Source organism: Watersipora subatra, chromosome 1, assembly GCF_963576615.1.
Source record: "Watersipora subatra chromosome 1, tzWatSuba1.1, whole genome shotgun sequence".
NCBI classification, from domain to species: Eukaryota; Metazoa; Bryozoa; class Gymnolaemata; order Cheilostomatida; family Watersiporidae; genus Watersipora; species Watersipora subatra.
In genome coordinates this window covers 67,493,477-67,511,327 of record NC_088708.1, presented here as the reverse complement: position 1 = coordinate 67,511,327, position 17,851 = coordinate 67,493,477, and the positions used below count along the sequence as shown (strand labels likewise).

Genomic DNA, 17,851 nt, shown 5'->3' with positions numbered 1-17,851 from the left:
CTGTTGATTGCTTCAGCTGACGTGTTGTTGCCTCCCTTTTCTCATAACCAGTCAAAAAAGCAGATCTAGTAAAGACCTTGTCAGTAACCCCTCATAAGATTTCGGGAGCACCATATTGCTTATTTGACGGTTTTAATAGTTTCACTTTATACTTCATAGCCGAAACTGAAAATATTTTTTCCCCAATACAGACAGAAAATGTTAGTATTATTGAATGAAAACTGGCACTTACCCCTTTCTGCTCAGAGCAAGGTACATTCCAGTTCTGTAGTCCACTATTTCTATAGTGTCAGCTCCAACAGACTCCAGAGATATTCCTAGCAACAGTCACAAATAGTTGAATCAATCTTATATTCGTGCTATGCACTATGAGATGTTTAACCATGTATGGAGAAAGTTGAAGAAGACAAATATTGTAAAACAGTCTAACATGCTATTATAGCCTGTGTTTATGAACTGTATTACTACAAGCTAAGGGTTGAATAAGAGGATGTGCGCCTGCAGCGGCGCTCTTCTCACTTTGTTTGTCCACCATGTTTCAAGTAGTTTTTAGTGACAGCTGAGAGGGAGTTCACATCCAGACTAGTAATGAGGCAGAGCAGTTTACTATTGCTCAATTAATCCAAAGCGTAAAATTGTGAGAGTTTTTGAAGATGATTGTACTTTAGTAGCTGCCAAAGCCGATAGTCACATACACACCCTAGTGAACAGATCCGTCACTGCTGCAAGACAGTCCAGTCTTAAAATCAATATTACAAAAACAAAGTGTCGTTATCAGCTGCCAAAATGTCTAGGATGTGTCTCCCAAGCAATTTTGACAACCATCAATAGTAAATTACTGAAACAAGACTGTTAAATATTTCGGAAGTACTGTAACTAACAATGGCATTCAACACGATGAAATCTTACTGAATCTACAAAGGGCTAGTTTCGTGTATAGGAACTTGAAGATTAGCCTTTGGACACCGGCATGTTTGAATCCAGGCCAAGTAGATTGGCCTGCTGACAGTGCTAGCAGCGGCAGCGGTGTTGAGATAAAGACTGGCAGATTGCAAGCATATGTGATGAGGCACTCATGATCAATCATGGGTACAATAGGGGGGATGAGATTACTAATAATATTAGTACTGCTCATCTTCTTTACTATAATAAGAGTCATATCTGTCCGTCTGTCCAAAGTCACACCCAGAAATAACATCAATCTTTTTCATAATCTTTTGATGATTACTGAAAAGATTTTTCGTAATCGTTTGGAAAAAAGATTACTTTGCATAGGAATCAAACCCAAGGCTTCAGATTCAGAAGCAACCACACTGCACCACTTAATCCTCTTGCTGCTATGCTAAATAATTATGCAAATACTGATTTACAAATGATGGTCTCCCACGGGACTGCTAGCGTACTAGTACTAATAATAGGTATTACCAAGAGCAGGAATATTACTACATAGAGCCATCCTTATCCGAATAAATTTGAGATGACTCAAACAAGTTGAGAGATTGGATTCTGATCTCCTGCCCTGAAAACTGACACCACTCCCACCTGAACAAAGAAATGTTCAATCAGGAGAGATCTCCTGCCCTGAAAACTGCCATCACTCCCAACTAAACAAGGAAAAGACTAATCTGGGAATGACTAAACTGAGCTTTATAGAAACCGTCAAAAGGAAAATAAAGAATGTGAAAGCGAAGCGTAACAAATGGCAAAGGATGACAAGAAATAGAGCAAGCTGGAGGTGTTAAATCAGACCAAAATAAACAGTCGACTGTCTCACCGACTGACAGCTATGATGATGCAACCCTACAATACATCTTTCTACGAGACCATTTTTTCTTATACACGCAACAATACCTCTGAATATTTATACTCTGAGCTCAGTTAGAGTGAGTAGATCTACATCAGCATGTGACATACCGTATTCCTGAGATGAAGCTCGAGCCATCTGCGTTTCTGTGTCCTTCCACCACCATGTCACAAGTTCTGTCTCTAGAGGGTCATCCATACCGCTAGAATACGTGATCTCTCCTATCTGTCTGTGTGTTCTTTGGTCATAGACTGGAAACCTTACATGTACCTGGCAGCAGTGAGCAATTTACTTTGAGTTTGCTAGCTAACAAAAACTGTTAATAGCCAGAAGTTACTTTGATTTGAAACCATTTTTATCTTTTACATTGCTTTGTGTTCTAGCGTAATTAAACTTGCTTAATAATAAAAATACTATTGCTTATGATAATAACATTAATACTCTTAAAATGGTAGATGCTGACACAAGACAAAAACTTTAGCTGTTAGTAATACTAATACTGTTTGATGGCAACCTTCTCAATACAGTAGGCCTACCTGATTATTTATGTTATGTTAGTTAGTTAATTAGTTATGTTAAAATCCAAGATTTTAACAAGACAGAAAATTTAAAATGATTCTTTCAAATTAATATAAAAATGATAGACAAGAAGCATTTTATGAGTCTTCATCAAGATATCAGTAATAAAAGATCGGTACATGTGCCGTAATATACTATACATTGCAGTGTATAGTATACACTATACACTGCAATGTATACACTTGCACTATACATTATAGTGTGGCTCTTGTAATTTTGGAGTATTGTCTTACTTTTGGTAAACATATTGATACGTTTACAAGGAATCAGCAAGTATGATATATTTTATTTTGTTGGATCTGCTTTGTTAGTTCATTTGAAGGTAATGCAATGAGTCACATAATGTACAGCCCTCTATTATGGTTTGGCAGGACGATTGTAATTGTACTGCAATTGCAATTTCAGTCATTGTGAAAATAATGAAATTATACTTCGTAGCCAAATCGTAGTAATAAAAGGTTTTCAAATATGTAGAGCAAAACACTTTTTCTGGAATGCCTTTTGCAAACCAATTGAAACTGTACCTACCTATAACAGAAGATTCAAATAACATTTGAAAGCTAGTCTTACAAACATACAACACTACTTAGAAACACTAGCGAGTTATAATATGAATTTAAAAAGAACCATACAACAAGCATCTTGGATAACTTTTAAATAAAACCATAAAACCTTAGAATAGATAGAGATAAAAACAGACCAAATGAACAATACATTTATCATACTAACTGATATTTCAACTGCTTCAATGAATTCACCAAAGCACAAATAGAGCTCTGAAATATTACAAGACTCGCACCAAAGTTACCAAACAAAACTTACCGCTACAAGGTGAGAAAGATGGCTGCCATCTCCTCTCTCGTACATGAGTGTGCCGGTGATGAGCATATGGTTGTTCTCCAACAGACGCTGTATTCCTACCTTAGAGCAGCCTTGTGGATCCTTTCCTTCTACTAGCACATTGTTATAGCCAGCCAGAGACACTGTATGTCTAGCGACACTCATCTTAAAAATAGGAGTGGATTGAGCACACAACTCTGAATGGATAGGACATAGCATGTTACAGAAGGTATATAACTGTACAGATTTTAACATTCAGTTAACTTTAAATGTAAGACTTAACAAAAAGAGCTTACTAAACTCTATAAACTAACCTGAACTTTTGAAGTTGTTAAGAGACGTTATGTTAATACAACCACTAGTAATCACAGGGCCTACCTCAGCTCTAGTCACATCTGCCACGCTTGAGTCAATCAAGCTGAGCAAGGTCAACTCAAGGTGCTGCTTCAGCATTAGTCTTTTTCCATTGGGAGATATAGTGACCATGAGGCAGCGTGAGAAAGTCTCTATGCCACTGAAAGTTGTTTAACAAAGATATTTCATATAATGGCAATATATGGTAGTTCACATGTCAAAAGCATTACTAGCATTAGACTAGCATCTCTCACAGAACTCTAAAGAAAAAATCTAATGGAAAACGTAGCCTTGTCTTTTGCAGTTTTTTAAAATATATCTTATATCGAGCTTGTTACTAGCCTTAAACCGATTGCCAAATAGCCTCACGCAAAAATCAGAAAAAAACAAAAGATGCCTATAATTGGCCATTCGCAATCACTACAGAGTTTCTGTACAATCTCTCTTTTGCTAACCATCATAAAGTTACATATTACCATCTAATTGAAAATAACTGCATACCTTTTATCATGGTTGCAATCAGTTTACAGCTCTTGAGTAATGATTATGACTAATAACTGTTAAACAATCAACTAGTTAGTTCCTAAGATTAAAGTACCTTTGAAGAATTCCGACAAAGGCTCTTATTTGTATGTGATCATCAGAGAGAAGCTGCATCAGAGATTGTACCGAATTCTCTATGACATCATAGCAGATGAGTGACCCGTTGAGTGCGTGCTTGGTCAGTTGCTGAGCGAGTCTCCGAATCTCTTCTGATTGTCTGCCTTCACTCAAAACTAGAACATCGCGTCATCAGTATATGAGAATATAGTAAGTATAGCAAGTAGGTAGTTGTGCATATTAATACCGGACAATTTTATACTAGTCTACGGGATTTTACTTAATAAAGTTGAACTCAAGTCAGCTCTTAGGGTTATAATAATATATAGGTTTGTTCTAGCTAGTACAGTAAATTTAAATAAGAATAGTACATGCATATCACATAATCTAAAATCAAGCAAAAAACTAAATTGGCTTTCATTTATTATTATTATTATTACTAGTATTATTATTATTATTATGGTTGTAAAAGTTTTTCTTCACAGTCGTGTGGTAGTAGGTGACTGGTTGTTGTCTATGTTGAGTCCGGGTCTTAACAAAAGGCCAAAGGATCCAACATCTTCCTCAACTCCACTAAGAGAGGACCTTCCTCAAAATGTGAGCTGTTCCTAAGATGGCCGTCTTCTGTATAGTCTCAAAAGACATATTCACTCCCACCTCCGCCAAGTATGCTATATGCCTCATTGATATTGTTCCGAGTGCACCAATTACTATTGGTATCACGCCGGTCTTCACCTTCCACAGTCTGTTTATCTCGAACCCAAGCTCTTTGTATTTACCAATCTTCCCATCTTCCTTCTGTACTACCCTTGTGTCTCCAGGTATTGCTATGTCTATGACCTGACACTGTTTGGTTTCTTTATTTATTAGTATCAGGTCTGGTCTTCTAGCTTCAATAACCTTGTCTGTCTGCACATTGAAGTCCCATAGCAGCTTCACTTTCTCTTTCTCCAATACAGCTTCTGCACGGTGGTCGTACCATTTTTCTGTGTGGGGCAACTCATGTTTCTTGCATATGCTCCAGTGCACTGCACTTGCCACTTTGTCATGCCGCCTTTTATATTCTGTCTGTGCAATCTTACTGCATTCGCTGACTATGTGGGACACTGTTTCATCTTTCTGTTTGCACAATCTGCATTTCGGATCGTTTGTTGACTTTTTTATCTTGGCCTTCCTATAGTTGGTTCTTAATGCTTGATCCTGGGCAGCAATGATCAGGCTTTCAGTCTCTCGTTTGAGACATCCCCTCTTCATCCATTGCCATGTCTCCTTTGCTGTCTGTCTGTCTGTCTTAGATGTTGTCCGTTCATTGGCTTATCATGCCAGATTTGCTTTCGTTCAGTTTTCTGATGGTTTCTATACTCTTGTCGTCCATCTTCACTGTTGGTAGTTATGATCTTACCCGCTGTTCTTATAAATTCGACTGGGCTGCCCTTATTATTATTATTATTACTATTATGTGTGATATAGCCCATCAAAGCCGTGTTCTTTGTGCTGGCAAAATTCGCTGACATTTTCATATTTCCTTAGTGTGCTGTGATGATGTTTGATGTCGCACTCTGCTAATGCTGTTTTTAGCAGTTCTCTCTGTGTAATTATTATTATACTACTAACTCCATTTAATCATAAAGGTTTAACCAAACATCTTCTGCTCTTCCAACCAATCAGGTAAAAAGTTTGTAAAAGTTAGTTGATATAAAGTTTATAAACCTTTAATACGACTTCTTGGTTAATATGCGATTATTACAGACACATACTGGTAGATTGCAGTTCATGTATGAAATCTTTATGCTGGATGTTACCTGAAAACACATCTGGTTTGACAGTTCCTGTAGCATTGCAGTAGCGGCTGTAGAGGTTCTCAAATACGTTTATGTTGTCTACCTCATGTCCATTAAGTAGCTTCAGGTCTGTTCGGAAACTTTTAGACTCTCTGATGCAGTTGATAAAGATTGCAACACCGGTCCTACAGAATTTACGTTAGTCATATATAGATTAATATCCCAGCTGCGTCTACAGTGATGGCAATAGTTTGCTGAGTAAATATACCTACAGGCTGCTTGGCAGGCATTCGTTTTGTTAGAAAAAAATGTTGATTTTAATTTAAACTTTTAGTAACAATAATAAGAAAACTCAAGTTCAACTACAAATGAGCTGTTCAATAACAAGAAATAAGAAAACATAAGAATCTATAAATCTATAAAATGTTCAATATTAGTTCGCCTACTCCTTATTGCAGTAGTTTTCAAATGTCTCCTGATAGGTCGGTCCAACTGCCTCTGGATTGTTCAGGGAGAGTAAATAGGTGAGGTAGGGCTCCAGCAGAAATAGATACTATAGATACAGATATTGCAACAAATAAAGATCAAAATATATGTGATTGAACAAAGCCTACGAAAAAACTCTAGTTTGATTAAATAATCTATTTTATTGACTGTGGTAAGAGGGTACTGCGGCCACGCCTTAATGAAAATCCATAATACATTATTGTGATATTTTCATTGTTAACCCTTTGCTGTTGGCAGCAACTAGCTTAGATTATAACTAAAAGAATTATCGTTACTTGCTTCTGGAAAGTTTTTCTAAGAAAGAGATGAACAAAGTTATTTCTACCTGAAGGACAAAATTTGGTGACTCCGTTAGCTGAGAGGTGAGCCCAGAATTCCCGATGATGTGTGAGGGAGTTTGAAGAATCCACTTGGAAGCGCATATTCTTATATCAGTAAACAAGTTAGTATTGTAGTTCACAAAAGTATTTGCATTGGAGAGGGTCACAGAGAGAGCGAAGCATATCACGGCTCCTACAAAATAAGGATGTTCACCTTTCATACCGAAACTCTTCAAAACGAAAATATGTTCTCTTGTTGAGAAAGTAATTCCACCATTAGTAATTGATAAGAAAATTATATGTATAATTTATCTATAGCATGCTTTTATTTAGGAATTAACCTTGCTATAATATATATACTTTTATTACATATCACTACGTAGTATATGGGCATGCGACTAAATTTTATTACAACAAAATATAGAATTGACCATAAATTCATAATTCTGATAAGTTTTAAAATACTGATACCTTTCAGTAAAAAGTTCATCATTCTATGAACCTGCCAACAGAAGAATTAAGGCTATGAGAGTGATGAAGAACTGCTCACTGCTTGGTTGCTACAAGGAGTGACCTCAGATGAATATGTGTCTATAAAAACCTTATTGTTTATATACACATACGTCTGTCAGGCTTCCTAATATTATTACTATGGATCCCTCCAGTAAACAGTATTGATCAATAGTTCCTTGGCGTTACATCTTTACCCCTTTCAGTTGTCTCGGTAATTATTAAAACTGGGTATTAGTCACGATGTCTCCTGAATTCTTGCAGCTAACGGCTGTATAATTTGATAAACCTTTCTCTTCCATGCAATTTTCAATGGCTTACCAATAATATTTGCTCTTAGGATAAGTTGAGGCAATTTATAAGGCTGCAACCAGATCTTGGATTGAGCAACACAAATTAAAGGATATGCGTCAGCGATGAATGCATCAACTCTATAACTCAAGTAACTATGATACAAGCCGTTATCATACATATCAAACTTTTAGAACTATCAAGGAAATCTGTGACAGAAGCTACCCAAAAGTTTATTTGTCTAATTTTTGGAGTTTAAATAATTTTTATAATATATTGCAATTTTGTTTTACTGCTTTGGAGCAGATTTCTAGTCTGGTTAAATACTCTTCAATCGTGAAGTGAAGTAGCCCAGTAAGGAAAGCAACTTTGTAGCTATCGTTCATTAAATTTGATTAGATATTTCATTATCTTTAATTAGAAACAGCAACAAGCTTCTCAAGAATATAATATTAAAATCTAACAATGAAGAACAACACACATACACTTATTGTATTTAACTTCAACTTGCTTTATCTTAGAGTTATCTACACTTTGTTAAGGAAAGGACAACTCTTCTCTGGTTTCTATTTGGTAGATTTAACAATAATATGTACTCCAACGAGAGCTCCCTGAAGAGACATAATCTGTATCAAACAAATGTATCAGCCTAGTTTAGATGTAAAGTTTATATTTGAGATATTTGGGATCAACTGTTGGAGAGCGATTTTATTATAAGCGACAGTTATAATATTAATTAAAATGTGTGTTTGCTTTAGCGAATTTGATGTGCTACACTCACCCTTTGCCTGACAGTTATAAAACCTCATAAAATTCATACTTGATTTGTCTATAAACAAGTTTAGGTGCATGGTAACTAACTTATAGACATTTTATGAGCAATATGTAAAAAGTTGACCCACATCAGCAAACTCTCATATCAGCATTTCTTGAGCCTTTTAGAGCTAAATTTGACCAATAACATGATCACACAAATGATGCACACACAAACACCAGCTCCGGAAGATGGTAGGTTTGATATGCAAAACTGTTTCAGTAAATAGTTTACACAAGTCAGTATATTCTATAACAAAGTATCATATTGAATGTTCTGATGAAACAGAGAATAGGTTAGAGGTCTGTGAGTCCTTTAATAGTCTGCAGGTAGTCTGCAGTGAATGGTCCATTCGCAATGCCAGACCAAAGAATAAACCGACCAATAAAGCTCCATGAGTATCTCAGTAGGTCTCCGTGTACGAAGACACACCAAAAGAAGATGAGCCAGAAGAGTGTTCTGATGTTGTTTGGAATGACCTTGTGCATCCGTTCCCAGTATTCAGTAATCAAAGGGTCTTCCTCTCTTTTTCTGCGTTCTCTTGTTTGTCGAGGCATCCTTTCTTTATCTTGTAGCAAAACTCTTTCTTTTACGTGATAATTCTTCTAAAACTTTTGAGAGATATATATTAGTTTATGAGTTTAGTAACTGTAATCATTAGTTGATTGTTTTCTTATCCAGTCTAAATCTTTCACGTGAAGTCCCTGTTTGATTCCTTACAGCTGATCTGGGCTATCTACTTGCCTATTTGCTGATTGCTGAAAACATGTACTTACCTTCAACACACTGTTTACTCACTGCTTTACCTATTACTTACCTTCAACACACTGGTTAACTTACTGCTTTACCTAATACTTACCTTCAACACACTGTTCACTTACTGCTTATTTACCTAATACTTACCTTCAACACACTGGTTACTTACTGCTTTACCTAATACTTACCTTCAACACACTGGTTACTTACTGCTTTACCTAATACTTACCTTCAACACACTGATTACTTACTGCTTTACCTAATACTTACCTTCAACACACTGGTTACTTACCGCTTATCTATCTAATACTTACTTTCAGGACACTGGTTACTTACAGCTTATCTACCTAATATTGTCTATTATATTCTATTAGTGCCACAGATTATATTTCCCATTCAAACTCATAGCTTGGACAAGTCATACCCAAAACAAACACAGGGAATAGTTTAGTGGCTCTTAAGTATAGTAAAAAATTAATAGCGATTTGTAGACTTACTTTGCTTAATCAACTTGAAAAAGTATTTTTGTTTAATATTGCTGGTCCAGCCAGATTGCATAGATAGTTGCAAGAGTACAACAACAATTTGACATATTTATAAAGAATTACACAAATTCCAAAGTAAAACTGATTGTTTCGGCAAAGTGAGTTAATAACGGCAGCTTGAGTGGCTGATTTATGCTTGATTGTTGTATCAGCCCACTTTACAATAAGATCATAAGTTGTCCAAAGTTGTCCGAGTCAAGTTTCCTCGACCAAAGCTAGGACTTGTTTATTGCACAATTATCTCTGTGCCAAGTAATGTAAAAATATCTAATTGTTTATGTTACTAGCACCATGATGAATGATATATGTACATAACATGGTCAAACTGTGTATATCCAGAGTTTGCCCTCAGAAAGTGTGTCTATTGTTCACTCGTTGGGAATGAAGATCATCATCATTGATTAATTAATATCATCATTGTTATTGACCAAATATATTGTATGGCCATTATATTTAGTCACTAGATAGGAATCATTTGTTACTCTATATTTTGGTCAAATCCATTTAGATTAGCTGAGTAATTGTTGTCCCCTAACCCGTTGTTAGTCGGATTGATTGATGCAGACGGCATGATTGTTGTTGTACGGCATGATTGCTTTAAATAAACGCGGGGTTATCATCCGATCCCGAAGTAGCTTCGTTTACAGTCTCGTTTTTTTATCAGTCCGTTAACGATTTCGTAAACTAATGTTCGCTATCGATAAGAACTACGAGATTGTTTTAATAAACTTAGATCTAAATTCTTTGCACGGAGTAACAAAGGCGCGCCGTTCTGCTATAGCACCACAGCTAATACACGTAAATCACGTGAACGCCACATTATAAACAATAACATCGCTGGTTTGGCTCTTACGCGAGTTCTTTGTTACCGATCAAATCGTAGTCTTACCTTGGTAGCTTTTCGGTATCTGCGCCTTCGAAGAATGATAAAATAACACCAAGATGTCGAACGTGATAGCGAAATACATGAAATCAGAGCTTTGCAAAGAGCAAAAAAGAGTGGTAAGCTCCATTTGTCATGATCATTCGACATGTAATTGTTGCCAACGTATTTTACTATTTTTGTTTATTTGCTAGTTTTAAATAGCTTTAAAATCTGCTTATTTGTTTGTTATTTGTTAAAAGACAGTTTTAGATAATTAGCACAAGACTTTTAAAATGGTTTTTTGTTGTAGCTTAAAAGCGTCGGTCCAAAACTGGTACCTTTTTTCAAGACAGTTGCCGTGTTCTTTGTATTGTTTGGCGAGGAGAGCTCTTCAACATTTTTCTTCTGCATGATAAAATGTTTGCCCATCCTGATGCTGATACACTTCGTTTTGCTGGACGGTGTGAATATGACAGAAGCTTATGCTTACACTCGAAGAATCTTCGCTGGTCTAATATTCAGTGTTATAGGAGATGCTCTACTAGGTGAGCCTTGATTACATTGATATTGGTATGGATATTGGCTGTTTTTAAATTATGAACGTGTTTTAGAAGATAAACCATCTAGATCAATTTTTTTTTAATATGGATAATGTTGTTCTAACTGTAAGTTAATTGCTTATCAACTAAATTGTTTCCAATATTTGGTCGGACGGGATCATTCCTTTTACGGATTGGTATACCTAAATCCTTGTACATACATGTATTGTGCCAAAAATGTATTCTCAGTGGCAAATATAATTGCCATATCCTGAATAATTTGGCATTTTGCCAGTGAACTTGAACTACGAATTGCAATCGCCTTCAGGCACAAACAAGGTTTGAAGTCCAAACTTTGGTTACGCAATAATTTCCTTTCAGCTGTTTTGAAACTTCTGTTGCAAGCGTTGCGTGCAATTTCACGCTCCACTGATTGACCTCGGACATGAGTCATTTTTATCTGTCGTTTTCAATTAAGCATTCTTGATTTTCATGTTATTCACTAGCAGCTATTACAATGCACTACATTCGCTAAAGTTATTAATAGAAACACCCAGTGGACCCGTGATGGCAGTTCTATTATGTCAAACAGCATTTTTTGTCAGGGCACCACATATTACTAAATTTGTTAAATGTTTTAAACATCCCAATCAGTTTGGGGCATATTTTTACAATCGTTTTGATACTGACTGCTCATCCTAAATTTTTGACAAGTTACGGATCATGGTATGTTTTGTTAGCCATATTTTGGAAAAGTTAATGCATCGGATGCCTTGATATGTGCGGAGTTGTTTACTCGTGGTAGGATAGTTCAGCCTAGATATTATTGCCATGAAAAGGGGAAGTAATTCAATACGACAATACATTTTAACTCTAGACAAGACCTTGCCTTGTTGAATTTCTTTTAAAACATTTTTTAATAGTTGTGAGATATAATGGCCTAATGGGAAACCAGATTGATGTTTTAATGAACAAATTGACAGCTCGTACATACATGATACCTGTTTGGGATCTAACACTCATTACACTTATCAATATTATAATTAATTATAAAACAATGAATAATATATGTAATATTATTATAATAATTATAAATATATATAATTATGAATATATAATATATTATACATATAAAAAAATATATATATTATACATGTATATATAATATGTATATAATGTTATTACAATAAAGTATAGGCTAAAAGTCGGCATAAAGTGCTCGATACTAAAGTAGAGCTTACTATAAATTTGGTAAGAAGTTTATTAAAATTTGACTAAGCACAAAAATTACTAAAAGTTTCATATTACACAAAAGGTGTGTAACACTTTTGTGTAATATGTTCCTCTAGCATTTTCCTCAGATAAAATGCTTAGTATTTTATCTGAGGAAAATTTTTATGCTTAGTCAAATTTTAATAAACTTCTTACCAAATTTATAATATAATTATAAAATAATGTAAGAGTGTCATCATTTAGTTCCATAGTGCAGATTTGTTGTTACATTCTTTTCCTTGTTACAATAGAAATGTTAACCATCGGTGCAATATGCAAATAGGTGATATATTGTTTATACTAGGGACATAGCCCTGTAAATACATAATCAAACGTAGGTCTGTTAGTGGTTAGACCACAATGTCAAACGGAGGTTTACAGATGCACTATCAGAGATGGTCGGTCTATGTAGGTCCTATAGGACAGATGTGATATAGAACAGATGTGGTCGTCCTATAGAACAGATACAGGAGTATTTAATAAAATGTTTTAGTAAATAGTTTTTTTGCCCAAATGATAGTGGTGTTGGAGAAGTTAACTCAAAGGTGTTTTTTTTATAAAGTTGTTTTCCCTTTAACAGTACAGTAGGCACTCCTACGATGTTAATAATCCGTTCCCGGAACGTTTACGTTAGAGGGATTTTACGTTATAAGAACAGTAAAATACATGTAAACTGTCTAATCCGATCCAAGATCTTTCCAAACTCAGCCTTTTGGCCATATAAAAAGAAAAACTTGACTTATTTTTCGTAATTTGTTGACTGTATCATAACTGCAGTATTATTGGTTTGGATTGACAACCTAAATCCTTTTCTGATCAATTTCACTAGTTTTATAGACCATGATTGCGATAATTTCACGAGTTTGATGAAGAGCGCACATCTCCGACGTTCATTTACAACGATTTGCTTATTTTTTCTAAACCGGGAAGTAAAACTAAGAGCAAATATTTTATACGCCTACAATAAAGCAGAACAAAAATATTTTTACTATAAAACGGCGATACTACCTGTCCGTCGGCTATTCTTATGCAGGGGTCAAGGTTAGGATAAAAGATAATTTTCGACAATACTACAACTCACGACATTCCGATTGGTAGACTGACGCTGTAACACCTGCACTAATCGATCTCCTTTAATTATTTATAAACAATTGCGTAGCTATCCTATACTCTGTTTTGTCGTCACATCATCCAATCTATCTTGATGAACTAGAATGTCGTGGAAGTTATATTTGATAGATATAACGCTATACACGCATCAGTTTTTCTCGCACAAGTGTGACAAGATAGATTACTATTTACATCAAATTTGAGAGCTTGCCCGGTGTGACACTTTATGTTATTTGGAATTTTTTACGTAGTAAGAAACAAAAACCTTACGCAAATTCTTTACGTTATCTGGAATTTCCGTTATAGTAGGTATATGTTATAGGAGGTATATGTTATAGTAGGTATATGTTATAGGAGGTATACGTTATAAGAGGTATACGTTATAGGAGGTATACGTTATCGAAGGTATACATTATAGGAGGTTTACGTTATAGGAGGTATACGTTATCGAAGGTATACATTATAGGAGGTATATGTAATGTGAATTTAGTTGCAAGTCAACCTTTAAGCTTTGGTTAACAGTTAAGAGTGAGCATTAGGAACGGTTAGTAGATACAGGTAGTGAGTGGGAATGAGACACTTTCATATGATGGTGGATAGCTGTTAGAGGTACAGTAACTAGTATTTGACCTATAGCGATAATTATAGCTATCTAGTGTTAGCTAGTTATTGCATAGTTGTTACTAGACCCTGACCTTTTCTCTTAATGGAAAATCCTTGCAAGGCTGAAGGTCAAAAAGCACATGTCAATGTCATGAGTTTCCGCTGGTTTTGATTATTGATGTTTGAAGGATCAAAGGTCGAAAATCATACCAAGGTTTGCCAAAGTATTGTTATCAAACGAGACCTGATAATATTTACTTCAGCCTGAGTCAATGCAGCTTCCTATTCTTTCTCTTTAAGTATCGTGTCTTGTCTCTTTAAATTCTGTGTACCACTGGATGAAAGCACCAAATGTAGTTTCCACTAGAGCCTCGTGATTTCCAAAAACTACCAGATGATTTGATATCGAAAATTTGCAAGATCGAATCGCGATATTATTATTATGTGAAAAAGACTTCTAATTTTTTGTTAAGATTTATTTGTGTATTTTAACTTGAAAAGAAACTATTTTGTGTTTGTGATAATTAGAAACATTTATTTCATGGATGCCCGTGTGCCTAGGAAGGTCATGGAATAAGCTTATTATATGACTAGAAGGTCCGTGTATTTTAGTTCCAGTATCACTCACTCTGAAAATCGTCAGGTGTGAGAGAAATCGCCATTACACAATTAAATCGTTTATACAATTGACGACATATCTTTAAATGGTCGCGATTTTTAAATCGTCCACATTCAAAATCGCTATCAAACAGTTAAATCGCCGTATCACGGAGCTCAAGTTTTTCCCCTGTCTGGGTTCATATGTCATCTCATGTCTACCTCACAATTAGCTTATACTCTGGTTGATCTTGTTTTAGGCTTCAATAAAGTAGTAGGTATTTAGTCCTCAGTCTATTGGACTAAGCTTTGGTACAAATTGGCACAACACGAAGTGGGATGCGTTGCAAATACTTCATTTTGCTATCTGTGGATAGTTCACTCATATAGATATGTAATTCCAAGCAATGTTTGTCTTATATCACCTCTACCTAGAAGACCGACAACCACTTGAAATACGCAGTGCGCATATACGCAGTGCGCATATACGCAGTGCGGATGGGTAGTGTAGATATTTGTAGTGGCTAGACGCGGTGGCGCTACTAAACGATGTGTCGTCTTGACAAATAGGTTGACCAATGAGTCGTGTGAAAATCATGACACCCTTCCTGAATTGTCCAATATAGAAGTATCATCTGCATATATATTATCTATTATGGTTTATTGACAATTTCTGATAGAAATAACACTTGTGCTGTCTTTTCATTGCTATATTTTGTTCAAGAAAAATCGCTCCACATTAACGATGAAAACAATCCAGCACAAAAACACCTCTAGGTTCATGACATAAATCCAACTAAAAAAGGTGATTTAATAATGGAAAGAATTATCCAGTTCCAATTTACACTAGAGGCTTTCACATATTATCTGTTACAAGTGAGAATGAATTTGCCCATTTACAAACGGTTGTTTGTGGGGAGCCTTGCCGTCATCACTGCTCAGAGGCAAAACTAGCTGGTATTGGAAATTAATAAAATTGATCTTTATTTTAGCCTGGAACTACTTTGAGCCCGGACTCCTCTCTTTCGCCATTGGTCACATTTACTACACGATGGCTTTTGGCTTTCAGCCAAGGGACTACCAGAAGCTTGCCATCTTCTCTATCATAGCAGTCCTCTGTTTCTCCTACATCGCTTCTGGTCTAAATGGTAAGAACTATGCCAGCCTTGTTCCTACACATGCCTAGCCTTGTTCCTACACATGCGCTCTCATTTCTTCCCAGTGGCCACACGGCCCTACCATACATGCTCATATTTTCACCAATTAAGCTACCTTTGAGGCTATTTTTCAACTGTCTTTTTTGTTGCAACACATGTGGTGTGTGTGGTATGATGATGTGGTGTGTCTTTGGCAACTTTCCAGAATAGAAAAAGCTTGTCTGACATGAGCAGAAATACTCAATGAGATGTGCAATGAAAAAGCTTTTCAAACTCACATCTTAAGTTTATGCTATTGGAAGTACACATACTGTAAAACCTTTAATTGAATGCCACCTCTATTTGACCACCATTTTAGGGGGAAGTGTTGTAAAATAGAGCGCACTGGCGTTAAAATAGAGGTTTTACTGTATGTGCCAAATACATGACGCTAAACCTTGAGGATGTATCAGGTTTGACGCAAATGAATCATTATGGATTAATAATCAATTAATTTGTTGGTTTAAAAAGCAAAACTTTATGAATTTTTCATCCGTTGTGGAGTCCTTTTATAACATGTAATACCATTGGTTCTTACCAATGAGCTGATTGAGATCAAAGATGTATGCATTGAGTGTAAGGAAGCATGGACATAGTTTCACTTTTCAGTGTTGAAAAGAGCTTTCAATCTTTCCAAGCCTGTCATGTAGGTACTCCTTGAGTCAATAATGCAAGCGCTCTTAATACATTGAAGGTATGTGAATAGGCGTAATATCTGCGTAGGAGTAAAACAGCAGTCATTGCCGGTCAGTTCAGCTTTTAGCCATTAGCATCAGCTGTGGCTAGTTTTAACCTGTTGGTACTTGTCAAAATCAATCCCTACTAATCATCCTCCGCTGCGGAGGTGATACTAGTAGCTGAATCACTTGCTTGTATCACATGGGAATTCCCTAGTTCCTGATTACAAGTGTATTCTTGCAGGTATTCTCCTATTCTTGGTGCCCCTTTACATCATACTGATATTCACTATGGCATGGAGAGCAGGTGCTCGCGTTGGTAAGCTGTCAAGCTGGACGAAGCAGTGCAGCTGTGCAGGTGCTCTCCTCTTTTGCATCAGCGACTTTACGATTGCTGTGAACAAGTTCAGCCAGCCTGTGCCCTACAGCCACACCATCATCATGTCGACATACTACGCCGCACAGATGCTAATCGCCTGCTCAGTTGTCGATAGTCAGGTAGACGCTGTCCTTGAGCGCTCCCGATTGGCTGCCCGTGCTGACGACTAAGTTGGACCTCAGACAACTGTCAACTTATTAACACTCTTAAAATCGAAACAAAAATCGAAACAAAAATCTCACTGCATGAATTGAAATTACACTGAATTCAATCAATTCCTTTATATCATGTTTTTGAGTCAATATTGGTGAAATGGCTGCCCATATACGATCACAAATTCTGTGAAATGCAATCAAGAAAACAAGCTCTAAAATTCCTATTAAAATATTGTAGATGATATAACATGGGTTATATGTTACTTAGTTCAGCCAATCATCCGTCAGTGTTGTAATTCGGAATTGGTTCACACACTGGCATCATTGACTAGTACTAATAGCATCGTTTTAGTTTGGTGCCTTGGGTTATGAGTGCCGTGGGAATGTTTGTACCCCTAGGCGTAAGTTATTATATATTATTTTATACAATATGTTCTCATTTATTTAAGCGATGTACTTCCCTGTTCCTTTGAGATTTGAGCGACATACTTATGAAATTCTCCAGTGCGTTAGAGCTAATCTTTTTGTTATTACTTATTCACTTTATTATAATTTTGTGCAGTTGGGTTGTGAAAGTACCTTCTCATTCCTGTTTAACTTTGTGGGTTCCCAAGATACAGTCATACATTTATTTATGATAATATTATAGCGACACAATGCAAAGTAAATTATTCATATAAAATATATTAGTAATCTGTTCCAGTATTGTCTGCAGTTTGTTTTCATATTGAAAGTAGCTTCACAGCCCCGTATGGCT

The 17,851-nt window shown here is 36.0% G+C and overlaps 1 protein-coding gene across 1 annotated transcript; it reads left to right on the top strand.

The window, feature by feature from the left end:
* The first annotated feature begins 10,533 nt into the window (after positions 1–10,533).
* Positions 10,534–17,799, top strand: LOC137385636 (lysoplasmalogenase TMEM86A-like). The gene is made up of 4 exons (XM_068072141.1): positions 10,534–10,703; positions 10,877–11,111; positions 15,680–15,835; positions 16,805–17,799. Exons 1-4 carry the CDS (start codon positions 10,644–10,646, stop codon positions 17,107–17,109), a joined length of 756 nt encoding a protein of 251 aa, XP_067928242.1. The 5' UTR covers positions 10,534–10,643; the 3' UTR covers positions 17,110–17,799.
* Positions 17,800–17,851: the final 52 nt, after the last annotated feature.